The sequence below is a fragment of the Schistocerca nitens genome, chromosome 2, assembly GCF_023898315.1.
Source record: "Schistocerca nitens isolate TAMUIC-IGC-003100 chromosome 2, iqSchNite1.1, whole genome shotgun sequence".
In the NCBI taxonomy this organism is placed as follows: Eukaryota; Metazoa; Arthropoda; class Insecta; order Orthoptera; family Acrididae; genus Schistocerca; species Schistocerca nitens.
This window is the reverse complement of record NC_064615.1, coordinates 1,190,716,090-1,190,731,415: the sequence shown is the minus strand read 5'-3', so window position 1 is coordinate 1,190,731,415 and position 15,326 is coordinate 1,190,716,090. Positions and strand designations below refer to the sequence as shown.

General features: G+C 39.8%; 1 protein-coding gene across 1 annotated transcript in view; it reads left to right on the top strand.

The window, feature by feature from the left end:
* LOC126237533 (zinc finger protein 879-like) overlaps positions 1–15,326 on the top strand; it is a 388,958-nt gene that overhangs the window by 57,852 nt on the left and 315,780 nt on the right. The window contains exon 2 of the mRNA XM_049947716.1: positions 5,905–6,252. Coding sequence (XP_049803673.1) covers positions 5,905–6,252 — 348 coding nt within the window. The remainder of the gene's footprint in view (positions 1–5,904; positions 6,253–15,326) is intronic.

Sequence of the window (15,326 nt, the reverse complement as noted above, 5' to 3'; positions counted from 1 at the left end):
GGTAGCCACCAGTTACACGATACCATCCAGTCCAATTTAGACAGTAATTTGGACGTCAGATGTCACGAAACTTCCTGGCAGATTAAAACTGTGTGCCCGACCGAGACTCGAACTCGGGACCTTTGCCTTTCGCGGGCAAGTGCTCTGCCATCTGAGCTACCGAAGCACGACTCACGCCCGGTACTCACAGCTTTACTTCTGCCAGTATCTCGCCTCCTACCTTCCAAACTTTACAGAAGTTCTCCTGCGAACCTTGCAGAACCTCCGTTATATACTTTCTTTCAGGAGTGCTAGTTCTGCAAGGTTTGCAGGAGAACTTCTGTAAAGTTTGGAAGGTAGGAGGCGAGATACTGCCAGAAGTAAAGCTGTGAGTACCGGGCGTGAGTCGTGCTTCGGTAGCTCAGATGGCAGAGCACTTGCCCGCGAAAGGCAAAGGTCCCGAGTTCGAGTCTCGGTCGGGCACACAGTTTTAATCCGCCAGGAAGTTTCATATCAGCGCACACTCCGCTGCAGAGTGAAAATCTCATTCTGGTCAGATGTCACATTTACAATGTGTTAACGGCTGTGGCCGGGCTCTGTCTTCTAAGTCTCTGTGACGTAACCTTTCAACAACATGATGCAAGATGGCATGTCAGCCTGCTTAGTTACCTGTGTCAGCATAGAGGGTGTTCGATTGTTGCTGTGGCCAGTACGTTCTTCAGACCTCTCACCCACTTATATCATTTGGTCACAGATTACCGAGAGACTGGCAAGCCACCACTACGCACCCTCTACACTTGATGAATTCTGACACAGAATTGTCATGCGAGCTCAATCAGTCTCCACGTCTAGGTGGGTCAGAGCTATTGTTTTTGCTTCATACACTGTATATTGCCAAATCTACTGTCCTCTAAATGCAACACAAGTAATTTTTTTATGTGCCGTGGTTCACTGCCCTTCTAATGGCCAGCAGTCTGGAAGATGTGAAGTAAATCCATTAGTATGGCATGTTTTGTGAGTAAAAGAATGTGTTGCAGATGGCATCTAAGACGAATGAACATTTTTTTTTAAATTTTTTTTTTTAAGTTTTAAATTGAGGCATATTAATCAGTGACGTTTTGTTGGTTATATTTGTTCACATCAAATAGGCTTTCTTCTATTACAGATTTTTAATTTTCTCTATCAACTCAGCATAATTAGTACATGAGTAAAAATTACTTTTGTAAACATTTTCTAACTTAATTTTGTAACTGGTTGGATACTCTGCACTTAATCATAAACTGAACTTAATCATTAACTGAAGATGCCCCCCTCCCCTCCCGCACCCCATGAACCATGGACCTTGTTCATTAGTGGGGAGGCTTGTGTGCCTCAGCGATACAGATAGCCATACCGTAGGTGCAACCACAACGGAGGGGTATCTGTTGAGAGGCCAGACAAATGTGTGGTTCCTGAAGGGGGCAGCAGCCTTTTCAGTAGTTGCAAGGACAACAGTCTGGATGATTGACTGATCTGGCCTTGTAATACTAACCAAAGCGGCCTTGCTGTGCTGGTAGCGGAAAGCAAGGGGAAATTACAGCTGTAATTCTCCCGAGGGCATGCAGCTATACTGTATGGATAAATGATGATGGCGTCATCTTGGGTAAAATATTTCGGAGGTAAAATAATCCCCCATTCGGATCTCCGGGTGGGGACTACTCACGAGGAAGTTGTTATCAGGAGAAACAAAACTGGTGTTCTACGGATCGAAGTGTGGAATGTCAGATCCCTTAATCGGGCAGGTAGGTTAGAAAATTTAAAAAGGGAAATGGAGAGGTTGAAGTTAGATGTAGTAGGAATTAGTGAAGTTCAGTGGCAGGAGGAACAAGACTTCTGGTCAGTTGAATACAGGGTTGTAAATACAAAATCAAATAGGGGTAATGCAGGAATAGGTTTAATAATGAATAGGAATGCAGGTAAGCTACTACAAACAGCATAGTGAACTTATTATTGTGGCCAAGGTAGATACGAAGCCCATGCCTACCACAGTAGTACAAGTTTATATGCCAACTAGCTCCACAGATGATGAAGAGATTGATGAAATGTATAATGAGATAAAAGAAATTATTCAGATAGTGAAGGGAGATGGAAATTTAATAGTCATGGGTGACTGGAACTCGATAGTAGGAAAAGGAAGAGAAGGAAATGTAGTAGGCCAATATGGAATGAGGGTAAGGAATGAAAGAGGAAGCTGCCTGGTAGAATTTTGTACAGAACATAACTTAATCATAGCTAACACTTGGTTCAAGAATCATGGAAGAAGGTTGTATACACGGAAGAAGCCTGGAGGTACTGGAAGGTCTCAGATAGATTATATAATGACGAGACAGAGATTCAGGAACCAGGTTTTAAATTGTAAGACATTTCCAGGGGAAGATGTGGACTCTGACCACAATCTATTGGTTATGAACTGTAGATTAAAATTCCAATCCCAAAGAAAGCAGGTGTTGGCAGATCTGAAAATTACCGAACTTTCAGTTTAATATGCCACAGCTGCAAAATACTAACAAGAATTCTTTACAGACGAATGGAAAAACTGGTAGAAGCTGACCTCGGAGAAAATCAGTTTGGATTCCGTAGAAATTTTGGAGCACGATTCAATACTGACCCTACGACTTATCTTAGAAAACAGATTAAGGAAAGGCAAACCTATGTTTCTATCAATTTTAGGCTTAGAGAAAGTTTTTGACAGTGTTGACTGGAATACTCTCTTTCAAATTCTGAAGGTGGCAGGGGTAAAATACAGGGAGCAAAAGGCTATTTACAATTTGTACAGAAACCAGAGTCGAGGGGCATGAAAGGGAAGCAGTGGTTGGGAAGGGAGTGAGACAGGGTTGTAGCCTCTCCCCGACGTTATTCAATCTGTATATTGAGCAAGCAGTAAAGGAAACAAAAGAAAAATTCAGGGTAGGAATTAAAATCCATAGAAGAAATAAAAACTTTGAGGTTCGCCGATGACATTGTAATTCTGTCAGAGACAGCAAAGGACCTGGAAGAGCAGCTGAACGGATTGGACAGTGTCTTGAAAGGAGGATATAAGATGAACATCAACAAAAGCAAAATGAGGATAATGGAATGTAGTCGAATTAAATCGGGTCATGCTGCGGGAATTAGATTAGGAAATGAGACGTTTAAAGTAGTAAAGGAGTTTTGCTCTTTGGGGAGCAAAGTAACTGATGATGGTCGAAGTAGAGAGGATATAAAATGTAGACTGGCAATTGCAAGGAAACCGTTTCTGAAGAAGAGAAATTTGTTAACATCGAGTATAGATTTAAGTGTTAGGAAGTCGTTCCTGAAATTATTTGTATTGAGTGTAGCCATGTATGGAAGGGAAATATGGACAATAAATAGTTTGGACAAGAAGAGAATAGAAGCTTTCGAAATGTGGTGCTAGAGAAGAATGCTGAAGATTAGATGGGTAGATCACATAACTAATGAGGAGGTATTGAATACGATTAGGGAGAAGAGAAATTTGTGGCACACCTTGACTAGAAGAAGGGATCGGTTGGAAGGACATGTTCTGAGGCATCAAGAGATCGCCAACTTAGTATTGGAGGGCAGCATGGAGGGTAAAAATCGTAGAGGGAGATCAAGAGATGAATACACTAAGAAGATTCAGAAGGTTGTAGGTTGCGGTAGGTACTGGGAGATGAAGCAGCTTGCACAAGATAGAGTAGCATGGAAAGCTGCATCAAACCAGTCTCTGGACTGAAGACCACAACAACAACAATAACAACTGAAAATTGTGGTATTAATAATCACATAAGAAAAATATGTTTCGTGCTTCAAAGAAATCTCCCTTTAAAAAAGAAAAAATATTGATGGACTATGTAACATTATGCAACAGTGTTGTGTATTTTGTGTCAGGTTAAGTTGTTAGGCCATGGCACATTCGCAGATTCATCAAATAAATTTTCAAAAAATGTCAGTTTTAGTGTTGGACCTTATTGCATAAATTAGTATAAACACACATGTTTCATGGTAAAAACTGAAATGAAAATGACTGTTCCTCACTTTTGTTGCTGGCCATCACAGATATATTTTATGTTCTACAAGAACCTGATGTCAGTGACATAGATTATTTGTACTCAGATGTTGGTGATATAGCAGTAAAACAGTTGTTGTTATGAGAAAAGCTCTGTATTTTTTGTGTATCAGTTACTGTTTTTATACCGTATAGAATTCTATCTTTGCAAAAATCAGACGTAGTTCTGTGATCTGATTATAAGAAGCTTGTGTTTCATTTATGTCATTTTTTATACTTATGCATAAATACATTAAGCATGTTTCTTCTTTAGTAAAAAAATTCTGTTTGAAACTGAATATCTCGAGGCTGTTGCTCAAACAAACAAAATATTAAAGAAGTAATTTGCTGCTCTTGAACTTGTAAATTGCATCAGATCAAAATAGCAAAAACAAATCTTTTTCTGCAATGTTTATACTATAAATTCTTGAGAAGTTTACCAATTTTTTGGCTTCATTATTATTGAGTTGGACCCCGAGGTCTTTCACACACTGTATGGCTAGTTCTGGTGTGGCAGGCTACTATTGCTTGTTTGAAGGTGCTAAATTTATCTCTTTGTGAACTTAGCAGTTAAACAGTTAGTTGTAAGCCTCCTGTAGGCTTGTTCACCTGTCTTGTGAGCTGTATCTGCTAAAGTGGTTGTTATGCTTGTTTATCAACAAACTCTGTATTATTTGGTCTGCCCTGTGAAGACACTGAAAGATTTATAAAGTTTAAGAATGTAAAAGCAAAAGTATCACTTGAAGACTTATGCAGGTTAAAAACAAGAGTGTAGGGAAAGACAGATAGCTACTAACCATAAAGATAACATACTAAGTTGCAAATGGGCTCAATTAAAAGACACTTACACATAAGCTTTTGGCAACAGTCTTAATCGGAAAAGAACAACACACACCATTCATTCACACAAGCAAACACACCTTGTGCACACATGACTGTCAACTGCAGCAGCTCAGGCCAGAATGCCAATGATGTGCTCGCATATGAACGAATGGTGTGTGTTTCTCTTTTTCCAATGAAGGCTTGCACCAAAAGCTTATGTGTGGGTGCCTTTTTAATTGCGCCTGTATGTAATTTAGCATGTTACCTTTATGGCAAGTAGCAGTCCAATTTTCCTACATTTTTGGTACTCCTGCCTGGAGTTTCCATTGTTTTAATAACGTGTCGCTTCAGAGTGTATGGAGACCAGTTATTGGTTTCGACCTATGCAGATGAAAGTGAATGTGATGGCAGTACCATTGTTCCTATTTGGAAAAACTATTTGAAAGTAGGAATTTGTACCATTAGTTCAGGAACCATTCCAGGCATTTAAACTGTGGTTTAAACTTCCTGCATGCATCATAAGCTTTGAACATGTTGGATTAGGAATTTGTCATTTATCAAATGTTTATGGATATTTAATATTTGAGCTTCCTTTTATCCACTGTACTGTAGTGATATGTGATATGCTGTGCAACAGATTTTAAGTTTACGAGAACAGTTTAGTGGCCTTACCTGTAAATGATATTCTGTACTCATATATGAGGTTCCAGCTTGCTATGCACACCTACCTTCCTGCTGATGTGAAGCAACTAAGAGAAACAAATTGAGCAATATTCCATCATCATGCATGAAAGCTGTCTCATTTAGGTGGACGTATCCTAATACTGCATTCTTCTGACTCTGTAGATGGTTACATACTCTAAAATTTTCTGTCTGGATACAGAATTATTTAGTTTCTCATTCTTGTGAGCAGATACTTGCTACATCACCATAATTTTGAGCACCATGATAAGTGTATTGTATGTTTAATATGTAGCTAGTGATGAGTTCCTGCCAAATTCATGTTCCCGCTGTATTTATTATTCGTATTATTGTTTCAGTTATACCCAGAGGATCCACTGCCAAAAACTGTTTGCTTGGAGTGCTGCACGAAGTTGAATCAGTACTTTGATTTCTTTGAAACAAGCTCACGTGCACAGTTATCACTGCAGATATTATTTGATCCGAAAGTAGCGAAAGAAGAATTCAAAGCAGACTCTCTTGATATTGTCGCAAAGGTAGAACCCAATGACAGAACCAAAAAACCCTCAAGTGATCGTGACACTGGTGGAGGAGAAGATGATGATGATGAGGAGGAGGAGGAGGAGGAGGAAGAGGAGGAGGAGGAGGAGGAGGAAGAGGAAGAAGGAGATGGATCTAATTATAACATTGATGGGGCATTAGATGAAGTAAGTTAAGACTGTGTCTGCATTCACTTACTGTTGACAGTTTTAAAGTTATTTGTAGACATTAGAATCATCTTTATAGTGGCAGCTGTCATTGCAGTGAGTGATTTCTGTCATCTATAGTTTCTACATAATGCATTACTCTCAGTTCTTTGTTTGACTTCTGGGGCTCAGTTTCACTGTTACTTTTACATAGCTTCTTTCATTCACATTGCTACCTTCCTATTAGATAAATTTGGGAACTGCCACTTGTTGTGAATTACGTGATGGTATATGAGGCAAGGACAATAAATACCCACACAGCTCGTTGTTTTAAAAGTAATTAAAGTACTTTTAAATTTCCCATGCTAATAATACTTTGCATTGTTTACTCTTAAAAATGTCTTTTGCTTAGGACACATCATAAACTGACAGCAGCTATCGAGTGAGTTTTGTTGTTGCTGCCCAATTGAGTACACCCCTTCTCTTTATATTTAAGTACAAGAACTACTGGAATTTCATTATGGTAAGTGTCCATGTGACAAAATGTTAGTGAAAAGTGTTCACAATGCAGTACATGTTCAAACTTTCTAAAATAACTGCATATCATCTTCACAATCATCACCAACATCATGATTATTATTGTCTTCAACATGCTGACTGTCTACCTTCAACGATGAGCCTTAAAAGGTGTTTCTTTGTCTGATACCCATGTTTGACAAGTACAATACAACAGAAAAACATCATGTCAGCTTTAGATAATGACAACTGTGCATTGCTTGTTTTTGTCAGTTAATGTTGAGATCTGCTGTTGGGAAGAGTGGTCAATAAATTCTTTACCAGTCACTGTCACAGATGAACACTCACTCATACCCACACACAGAAATTTGGTGCTGTATCTTGTTGCGTTCCTGTGCATGACCGGGTCCCATCATCTGGCTTCTCATTATCAGTGTTTTTCAAGTGGTTCTTCTTTTATTGTTGCTGCTCAACTCACAAGCTACGTTTCTTATAGAAAATTTTTGTGCTATGTAATATAAATTGTTATAAATAGTTATATTCTCCAACACAACAGAAAAAACAATAGTGTCAGCTTTAGATAATGACAACTGTGAATTGCTTGTTTTTATCAGTTAATGTTGAGATCTCCTGTTGGGAAGTCAATGAATTCTGTGTTGCAGTAATGACCTAAGTCTTTACCAGTCACTGTCATAGATGAACACTCATACACACACACACAGAAATTTGGGGTTGTATCTTGTCGCATTCCTGTGCATGATCATTCAGCACACATAATACATTACATACTAAGCTTAACCTAAATTCTGTGGTGTAAGTGTTTTAACATTATGGTCATTATTGCTAATCTTTTGCTCTTTACATTCATAGAGTCTTTGTTTCTTGATAGATGAAGGATGAAGAATTATTGTCTATTGTGATCTTAATTGTGTAAACCTTTTTGTGTGGTGACTGTGATTTTCTTACTTTCCTGTGTCACTTCTCACTAATCCACTGATGTTTGTGCCTTCTGGTATGTAAGTGATTAAGGTGTTCCCAATGAAGTGCAATTTCATACAGATATATTACTTGTGATGACATTACAAGAATTTAGTTTCCTTCCTGCAGGTCTTCAGGCCAAGGGTACTATGCAACAACTTACATCACTAAAACAAATGCTCAACAAATAAGTACATCCAGTAATCTTTTGTACAAGTACCTTGAAAACAAGTAACTCTCTCAAACACATCATTCGAATTAAAAGAATAAAGATTGATGTTATTTTCATATTAACACAGTTGGGAATAATTGTTATAATTTTAAGTGAAAGGACAAGCAAGATTTCACAGGGTGTATACGACCTGGGACAATTGTGAGATCCGGGAAAAACCCGGGAATTTTTTCATCAGGGAGAAAACTGGAAAAAACCTGGGAATTTTTTATAATTCTGGGAATTTTTCATTGTTTTAGTTTTCATTTAATTTTTTGTAATGTTGACTGGTAAGAACTGATATTCTAACAAAGGATATTACTATGTCCCACTACTGCAGAATAATACTACAGCAATAAAACATGAACGAGAGAAAAAAATGAAAATAAAGCTTAAGTTGCAAAGGAAATGCACCACATACAACAACAAAAGACTGCTCACACAAGCATCTGCCAAAGCAAAATGTGTCAAAGGCTATGCAATGCTTCATAACAACAAATTGCCTCCGATGAGCGTGACGTCACAACTGTTTACATTGGATTTGTTCGAGCAGTTGCGAGTGGGCTCATGCGCATGTGCAGTGGAGTCACGTAGGAGTAGTACCTTCTCCCACTTCTGGCTACATAAGTGTGGCTGCAGCAAGCAGCTGGAAAATTTTTACTGGTGCGCCCAAGCCGCCAGATTCACGCAGGCGCAGCAGGCCCAGATCTAAGGGCTGGGGATAGGCGGGGGAGGGTGAGGAGGAGGGGGAGGGGGGACAAACTGGAGTATCCGCCTCAGGAGGCAATTTGAATGGCGATACCAAATTCATATACTTGAGGAAAAAAAACCTAGTTTCACAAAGCGCCTAGCATCCAGCACACCTTGGCCTATTGATTATACATATGATTTTGAAACACAGCCCTGTTGGTTCTTGGACATTTTTGAATAGATTCTAAGTTGATTTCTGAATGAATCGTAAGTTTATTTTTGAATGTGTGCATTGCGTATGTGATGTCTCTGCCAGGGGAATCACAGCTGCATCTGGAAATTAACTTTCCTAGGGACAAAAGGGGTTGGGCTAGACGAGCTGAGCGGAATAAACAAGAACGAGTCAATGCCGATCGCTGTTTGTTTTTGTAGTTGACTGTGTTTGTGAATTATCAGCTTTGTTATAAGCCTACTAGAGTGGAAATAAACAACAAACAGGAATAACAGGTAAGAAAGTTTACATATTATCTTCTTGGTGTACCCAAGAAAATGAAATTTTGACAGGAAATTTTTGGCCAGATCGCTACACTAGTAAGGGCCATGTGTACAGTACCCAACTAGCAACCGCTTTAAGTTCTATTCTGATAGTAGCATGGAAAAAGCATTGTACGAACACATAGTAACGCTTAAACAGAGAATAAACGTGGGATAACGAAACCGGTGATACTGGCAGGATGAGTGATTTTAGCAGAGAATAAGTTTTGACACTGGCATGAACAGTAACAGAATTAGTGATGACAAGATTGTTTGTTAGAACGAGGAAGAAGAATGGGGACATCACACAAATTATGGAAAAAATATCATCATCATCATCTTGGACAGTTTCCAGCCACTGGCTGGGTCTGTCGGGAACACAAGCCTCTCCATCGTGTTCTGTCTTTCCACCATTCCCCCTCTTCCACCTTCGTCCAGTTCTCTCCTCTTCTCGTCACACATTCCTTCACTCCCTTCACCCATCTATCTCTTGGTCTTCCTCTGGGCCTCTTCCCCTCCAGTTGCAGATCAAACATCCTCTTTGGAATTCTTCCCTCACCCATTCTCTTCATGTGTCCATACCACTGCAGTCTTGATTTTTCTATCCTGTCCTGTACTGGTTCCTCCTTTAGTCTTTCCCTCACATACACATTTCGCAATCTATCTCGTCTTGTTACACTCAACCTGCTATCGAGTATTGCCTGGTTCAGAAATATCGTAGATCTGAAGCTGATGTGCAAAGCAGTTTGAGAGCGGAGTGTTTACCAGTGTTTATGTGTAGTGATTTTGCGGTTTCCTCTTCATTCACAGCTCTCATGGTAAATGAAAACAAAACTGGTTTCTGTGACTGGGAGCTATCAAGTGAATTAAAATACGTTCACATAATTACAGAATGCTAAAATACATTATTAGTTACAGATCTTATTTTATTTCCACCTTCCTGACAATCAAGCATTAATCGACTTGCAGAACAATGATGTTATTTTTGGGAGGAAGAGCCAGTGGTTGTACATCCCCACAAATCTTTGAGACCAATATTATATGTGCTTTTCTTGTAGCAACACTATGTATATTAATTTAAACGATTAACTTTTCCTATTTGTGTGTTCGTGCTACTTAACAGTGATGTTACTATTGGCTGACTACATCATGTGTCCTATACTCTGAATGTCTGCTGTCATCAGCTGGCGAGACCACGTGACATGAACTATGACTGGCTTACAAAAGTGCATTGCAATGTCGATACCAATACTTCGGAAAGTAACAGGCAGTGTTTAGTGAAATTCACATTTATACTTTCGTAATGTGAAAATTTGCAGCGTCTTGTTGTTGCACAGCAAAGATCTTTCCACAACTTCCCCCCCCCCCCCCCCCCCCCTCTCCCCGTGTTTCATTTTCTAAAGTGCTGGGACATTCTACGCTGGTGTATAAGACCATAGCCATTCAAAGAATTCTCAGTTCTGAGGGAAAGTGTACTGTCACTTAACGTGGAAAAAGTGTATCTTCACCTTGAAGAAAATGTTTTTTTAACTGGGAAATCCGGGAAAACTCCAGGAATTTTTTTTCCTTGGCTGTGTATACACCCTGTTTCATTAGTTTTTGTGTTGTTAACACATGGACGGTACCTCTAATGTTGTAGGTTGTCAGCTGCAGCATCTTCAGTAACTAGGTATGATCCATAACTATTGCAAATTCCATGTTGGTGTGATTGTGATGTCAACTGTGAAATTTGTTCAAACATACTAACAAGCACATTATAATTACAAAATATGTCTTATTGCCTTAACCATTTTTGTCACCCACTTTGAACGGTCTTATAAATAATCCACCAGAGCATAATGCTCATAATAAATATTTAGCATGCACACTTTCACCGCACCCTGAAAGGGATTTCTGCTCGTGAGAGAGAGGGGGATATACCAAGAAATGAAATAGGAAGAAAGAAAGATTACAAAGTGAGTAGGATGGGACAAGAACAGAGCAATAAACAAGGGATGTTGAGGCTGCGGCCACATAATGTCTTGAAGGCACTAGAATATTCATGATGATATGTGTTGTGAAGCAGCTGTAGATTTGTATTACATTGTGCTGAACATTTGGGGTTGTGTCTTTTTCACATTCCTGTGCATGACCAGGTCTCAATATCTGTCTTCTTTTTAACAGCACTCTGCTTCTAAGTGAGTAAGCTTCTCCCAGTTTTTAAAGAAAAGGCAATTTGTTCACAGGAAGGGCAACCATTAATGTATAGCTGACTGATGTGTTGCACATAAACACTCAAGAGAATAAAGCATTTACACTAGCTTTTGAGCTCTGGCTCGTACTCTAGTAACTCTAGTAAAACACTCACATTCACACATGCAACCACACAGACACCCATATGCTCAAGTCCACTGCAAGACAGCCTGTCAAGGGTGGTGGCCCCAGTAAAGGAAGGAAGGATGCGAGGGAGGGAGTAGCATGATGATGTGAGGCAAGTCTTTCAACAATGAATCAGTTGGTGCACGGCGAGATGCATTCCAAAGGGAAGGATGCATATAGGAGATAGGGAGTGGGGAGGGGAAGAAAGAAGGGGAAGAAGGGTGAGAATATATCTGCAGGGGGGGGGGGGAGGAGGGGGCAAGGGAGAAGGAAGAGTGGTAAGAGAAGACAGTATGTAAGCAGGATTGGAAACGAGTGGAGGGGCAGAAGAGCCAAGAGAAAAGGTAAGGTGTGGCAATGGGAAACAAGTTAATAGAGGTTTAGGCTAGGAGGATTGTGAGAGAGCAGAATATGGTGGGAAGACTATTCCCACCTGCATATTTCAGAGAAACTAATGCCGTAAGGGACTATCCAAATTGCTCGGGTAGTGATGGAGCTGTTGATATCATTTTTGTTGTGTTGAGCAGCATTTTTAGCAACTGGATAGCCATGTTTGCAGTTTTGCCACAGTTTGCCATTTGTGTGAGTAGACAGTTGGTTACTAGCCATGCCCATTTAGGGTTCGGCACAGTAATTGCAGCATATCAGATATATGGTGTGGATACTTTCACTCATGGCCCTGCCTTTATAGGTGAGTAAACGCACGCGACAACTGCGACAGTAGGTGCTGGGCGGATGTATGCATCAGATCTTGCATCTGGATTGACCACAAGGGAATGACCCGTGGGTCGGAGGATTGAGAGCAGGATTGGAGTTGGGATGGACAAGGATATTCTGTAGGTTGGGTGGGCGGCAAAATACTAGTTTGGGTGATGTTGGTAGGATTTTGTTTAGGATATCCCTCATCTCAGGGTACAACAAGAGGTAGTCAAAGCCGTGGTGAAGGAAGTGGATGAGCTTTTCAAGTCCAGGGTAATAATGAGGGATCAGAGGAGTGCTAGTTGGTGGTATGTTAACATGTTTACTGGTATCAGAGGAGGAGATGGCCTGGAAGATCTGTTTGTGACACAGATGAATAGGATACCGTCTGTTAAAAAGGGGCTCTGGGAAGATTATCTGCTTCCCATTGCAGATGCAGTGTCCACAGGTTGTGAGGCTGTAGGGTAGAGACTTTTTGACATGGAACAGGTGACAGCTATCAGATTGGAGATATTGTGGGTGGTTGGTACGCTATATAGGAGCGGATTTATTTATGGTGCCATCTGAGAGGTGGAGACTAACACGTGGGAAGGTCGCTCATTGATTTGAGAAGGACCAAGTGAAACAAGTTTGGTAGTAGGTGTTGGGGTTGTGGAGGACAGAGCAAAAGTTGTCCCTGCCAAGAGTCCAGATCATGAAAATGTCATCAATGAATCTGAAACAGAGAATGGATTTTAGGCGTTGATGAATAGGAAAGCTGTCGGAGATTTAGGAATGGAAGATGAGACCAGGTTAGAATCCACACCTTATAATTCTTTCTGCACAAGAAGGTTCCATCACAGTGAACACAAATCATAATGACTATGTGGCTAAGGATCTCCGCCAGCTTTCCTAGGATCGGTGGATTGGAAGGAACGGTCCAACAACCTGGCCACCCCACTCTACAGACATTACGCCCCTTAACTTCTTTTCTCTGGGGCTGTATCAAGGACAGAGTCTTTGTCACACGAGTTGCTCACATCGACTAACTGAAGGCTAGGATACAAGCTGCTGTGGGTACTGTAAAAGAGCACGTGTTGCGAAACACCTGGTGGGAACTGGAATAACGCCTTGACATTCTCCAAGCTACTGAGGGAGCACACATGTAGGTTTACTAATGTAAGTGGTCTTAAAAACTAGTAACACTAATCTATGTAATGGCATCAAATGTAACTTATTATGTCAAACGGTTATTCTGTTATAAATTTTTATAATCAGGGCAAGACTTTATGCTCACTCTGTATAACAAATGTCGTAAACTATTCCCTGTAGTTTTTTAACCCTCAGGTTAAGAACTATTTATTTTAATAACATAATAACGGAAGTAATTGACATCAAATCTAATGGGTCACTTTCCTCTGTTAGATTTAGTATGCATTCTTTCATTTGCATAATTGAGTATGTGACTCCCAGAACAAAAGCCAGCTTTGGTGTTGGTGTGCTCACAACTGCAAGTTGCAACTGAACCACCTTAGGGCCAACTCACATGTATGAACACTCTTCTAAAAATGGTCATTTCAGAATTAATTTAGTATTTTAAAAGCAGTTAACACCCCTAAGAGTTTTCCAAAGCAACACATTAATTAGGCTACATGAAATCACGTGCAGCAGTGTAAATTGTGTTACAAACTATTTTACAGTTTTATACATTTTCTAAGTTCAGCAGTGGGGATGGCTAATGAATGAATAGTTTTGTTCTCTAATGAGTACCTGTTTCATGCTAAAGATAATAAGTAACATGGTTGACAGACGTATCATTCATGGCATGCAGGTGAAGGAGTTAACCATATGCAGATGTAGATGTCTTTTACGTTATCATCAGAAACAACATGTGCCAAATATGACTGTAATTATCAATCCTTTGCTGATGTGAGATGCAGATTCAGAAAGAACAATACACCTCTTAATTAAAATTTATGGTTCTTTATAGTTTTTAGCTTTTTATTTGTAGCTAACCTCCTGTTCCCCACTCACCAAATAACAGCTCGTAGTAACAAATGCAAAAGAGCAGTATATCCTTGAGTGCAGAATTGATGATACGTTAGTATGTCTGGCTTTGAGGCTCTTGTGGCATCCTACAAACCATAACATTGTCATTGGCTTGCAGACTTCCCTGACTAATTAACAGTGTGGTCCCTGTGCACTCAAGTAACTGGACGGTGATAACCTATTACAATCTCTTCAGCTTTAGATTTTATTTGAAGAAAAGCATTCTTCTAGTTACAATGATAGGAAGATGGAATTATTTAATATTTTCACCATCCAACTAGACCTGCCACCTTCTGCACAAACATGGTGATATTGATAAGCATTGCTGGAAACCACCATAAAGTTAGTTAGTTCACTCAACTGAATAAGTACACCAGTACATACGTGCCAAAGTGCAGCTTATCTCTAACATTCTCACACAGAGACATAGTGGATTAGCATCACAGTAAGAACAGTCTGCTTTACTATCTAGCAGAATCTGTGAATATAATGGTGGTTTTTTAGGGAAACTGCCATCGTATAAGAACTCAGCAGAGAATGAAAGTGAGCTTGTGGCCACTTGGCTGGCTAGCTGTTGATCCCTCCGTATGAGGTGCTACATTTTCCTTGCTGGGAATGTCCTCACTAAATATAGACGCAGTGACACACATTGATAGCTCTGTGTATTTCATCAATAAGTCTGACAAGATTACACAAGTTACAATGTCACTGGCAAACCTTAAAGATTTTATTTCTTCTCCCTGATGTTTAATTCCCTTTCCAAGTCTCTCAATGGCTTTCTTTACTTCTTGCCCAGCACAGAGATTGAATAATTTGAGGGATAGACTACAATGCAGTTTCGCTCCCTTCAAAATTTCTGATAGTGTATTGCAGCCCACATTATCGAAAGCTTTTTGTAATATACAAACGTATTTGCCTTTCATCAACATAGTTTTTAAGGCTAATTGTAGAATCTTTATTGCCTTGCAAAGGACTGTGTGTCTTTGGAACCAAAATTGACCCTTTCTAAAATTTGTTTCTATCTGTAATTCCATTCTTCTGTAGATAATTTGTGGTATACTTGAAAAAAGAGACAGCATTG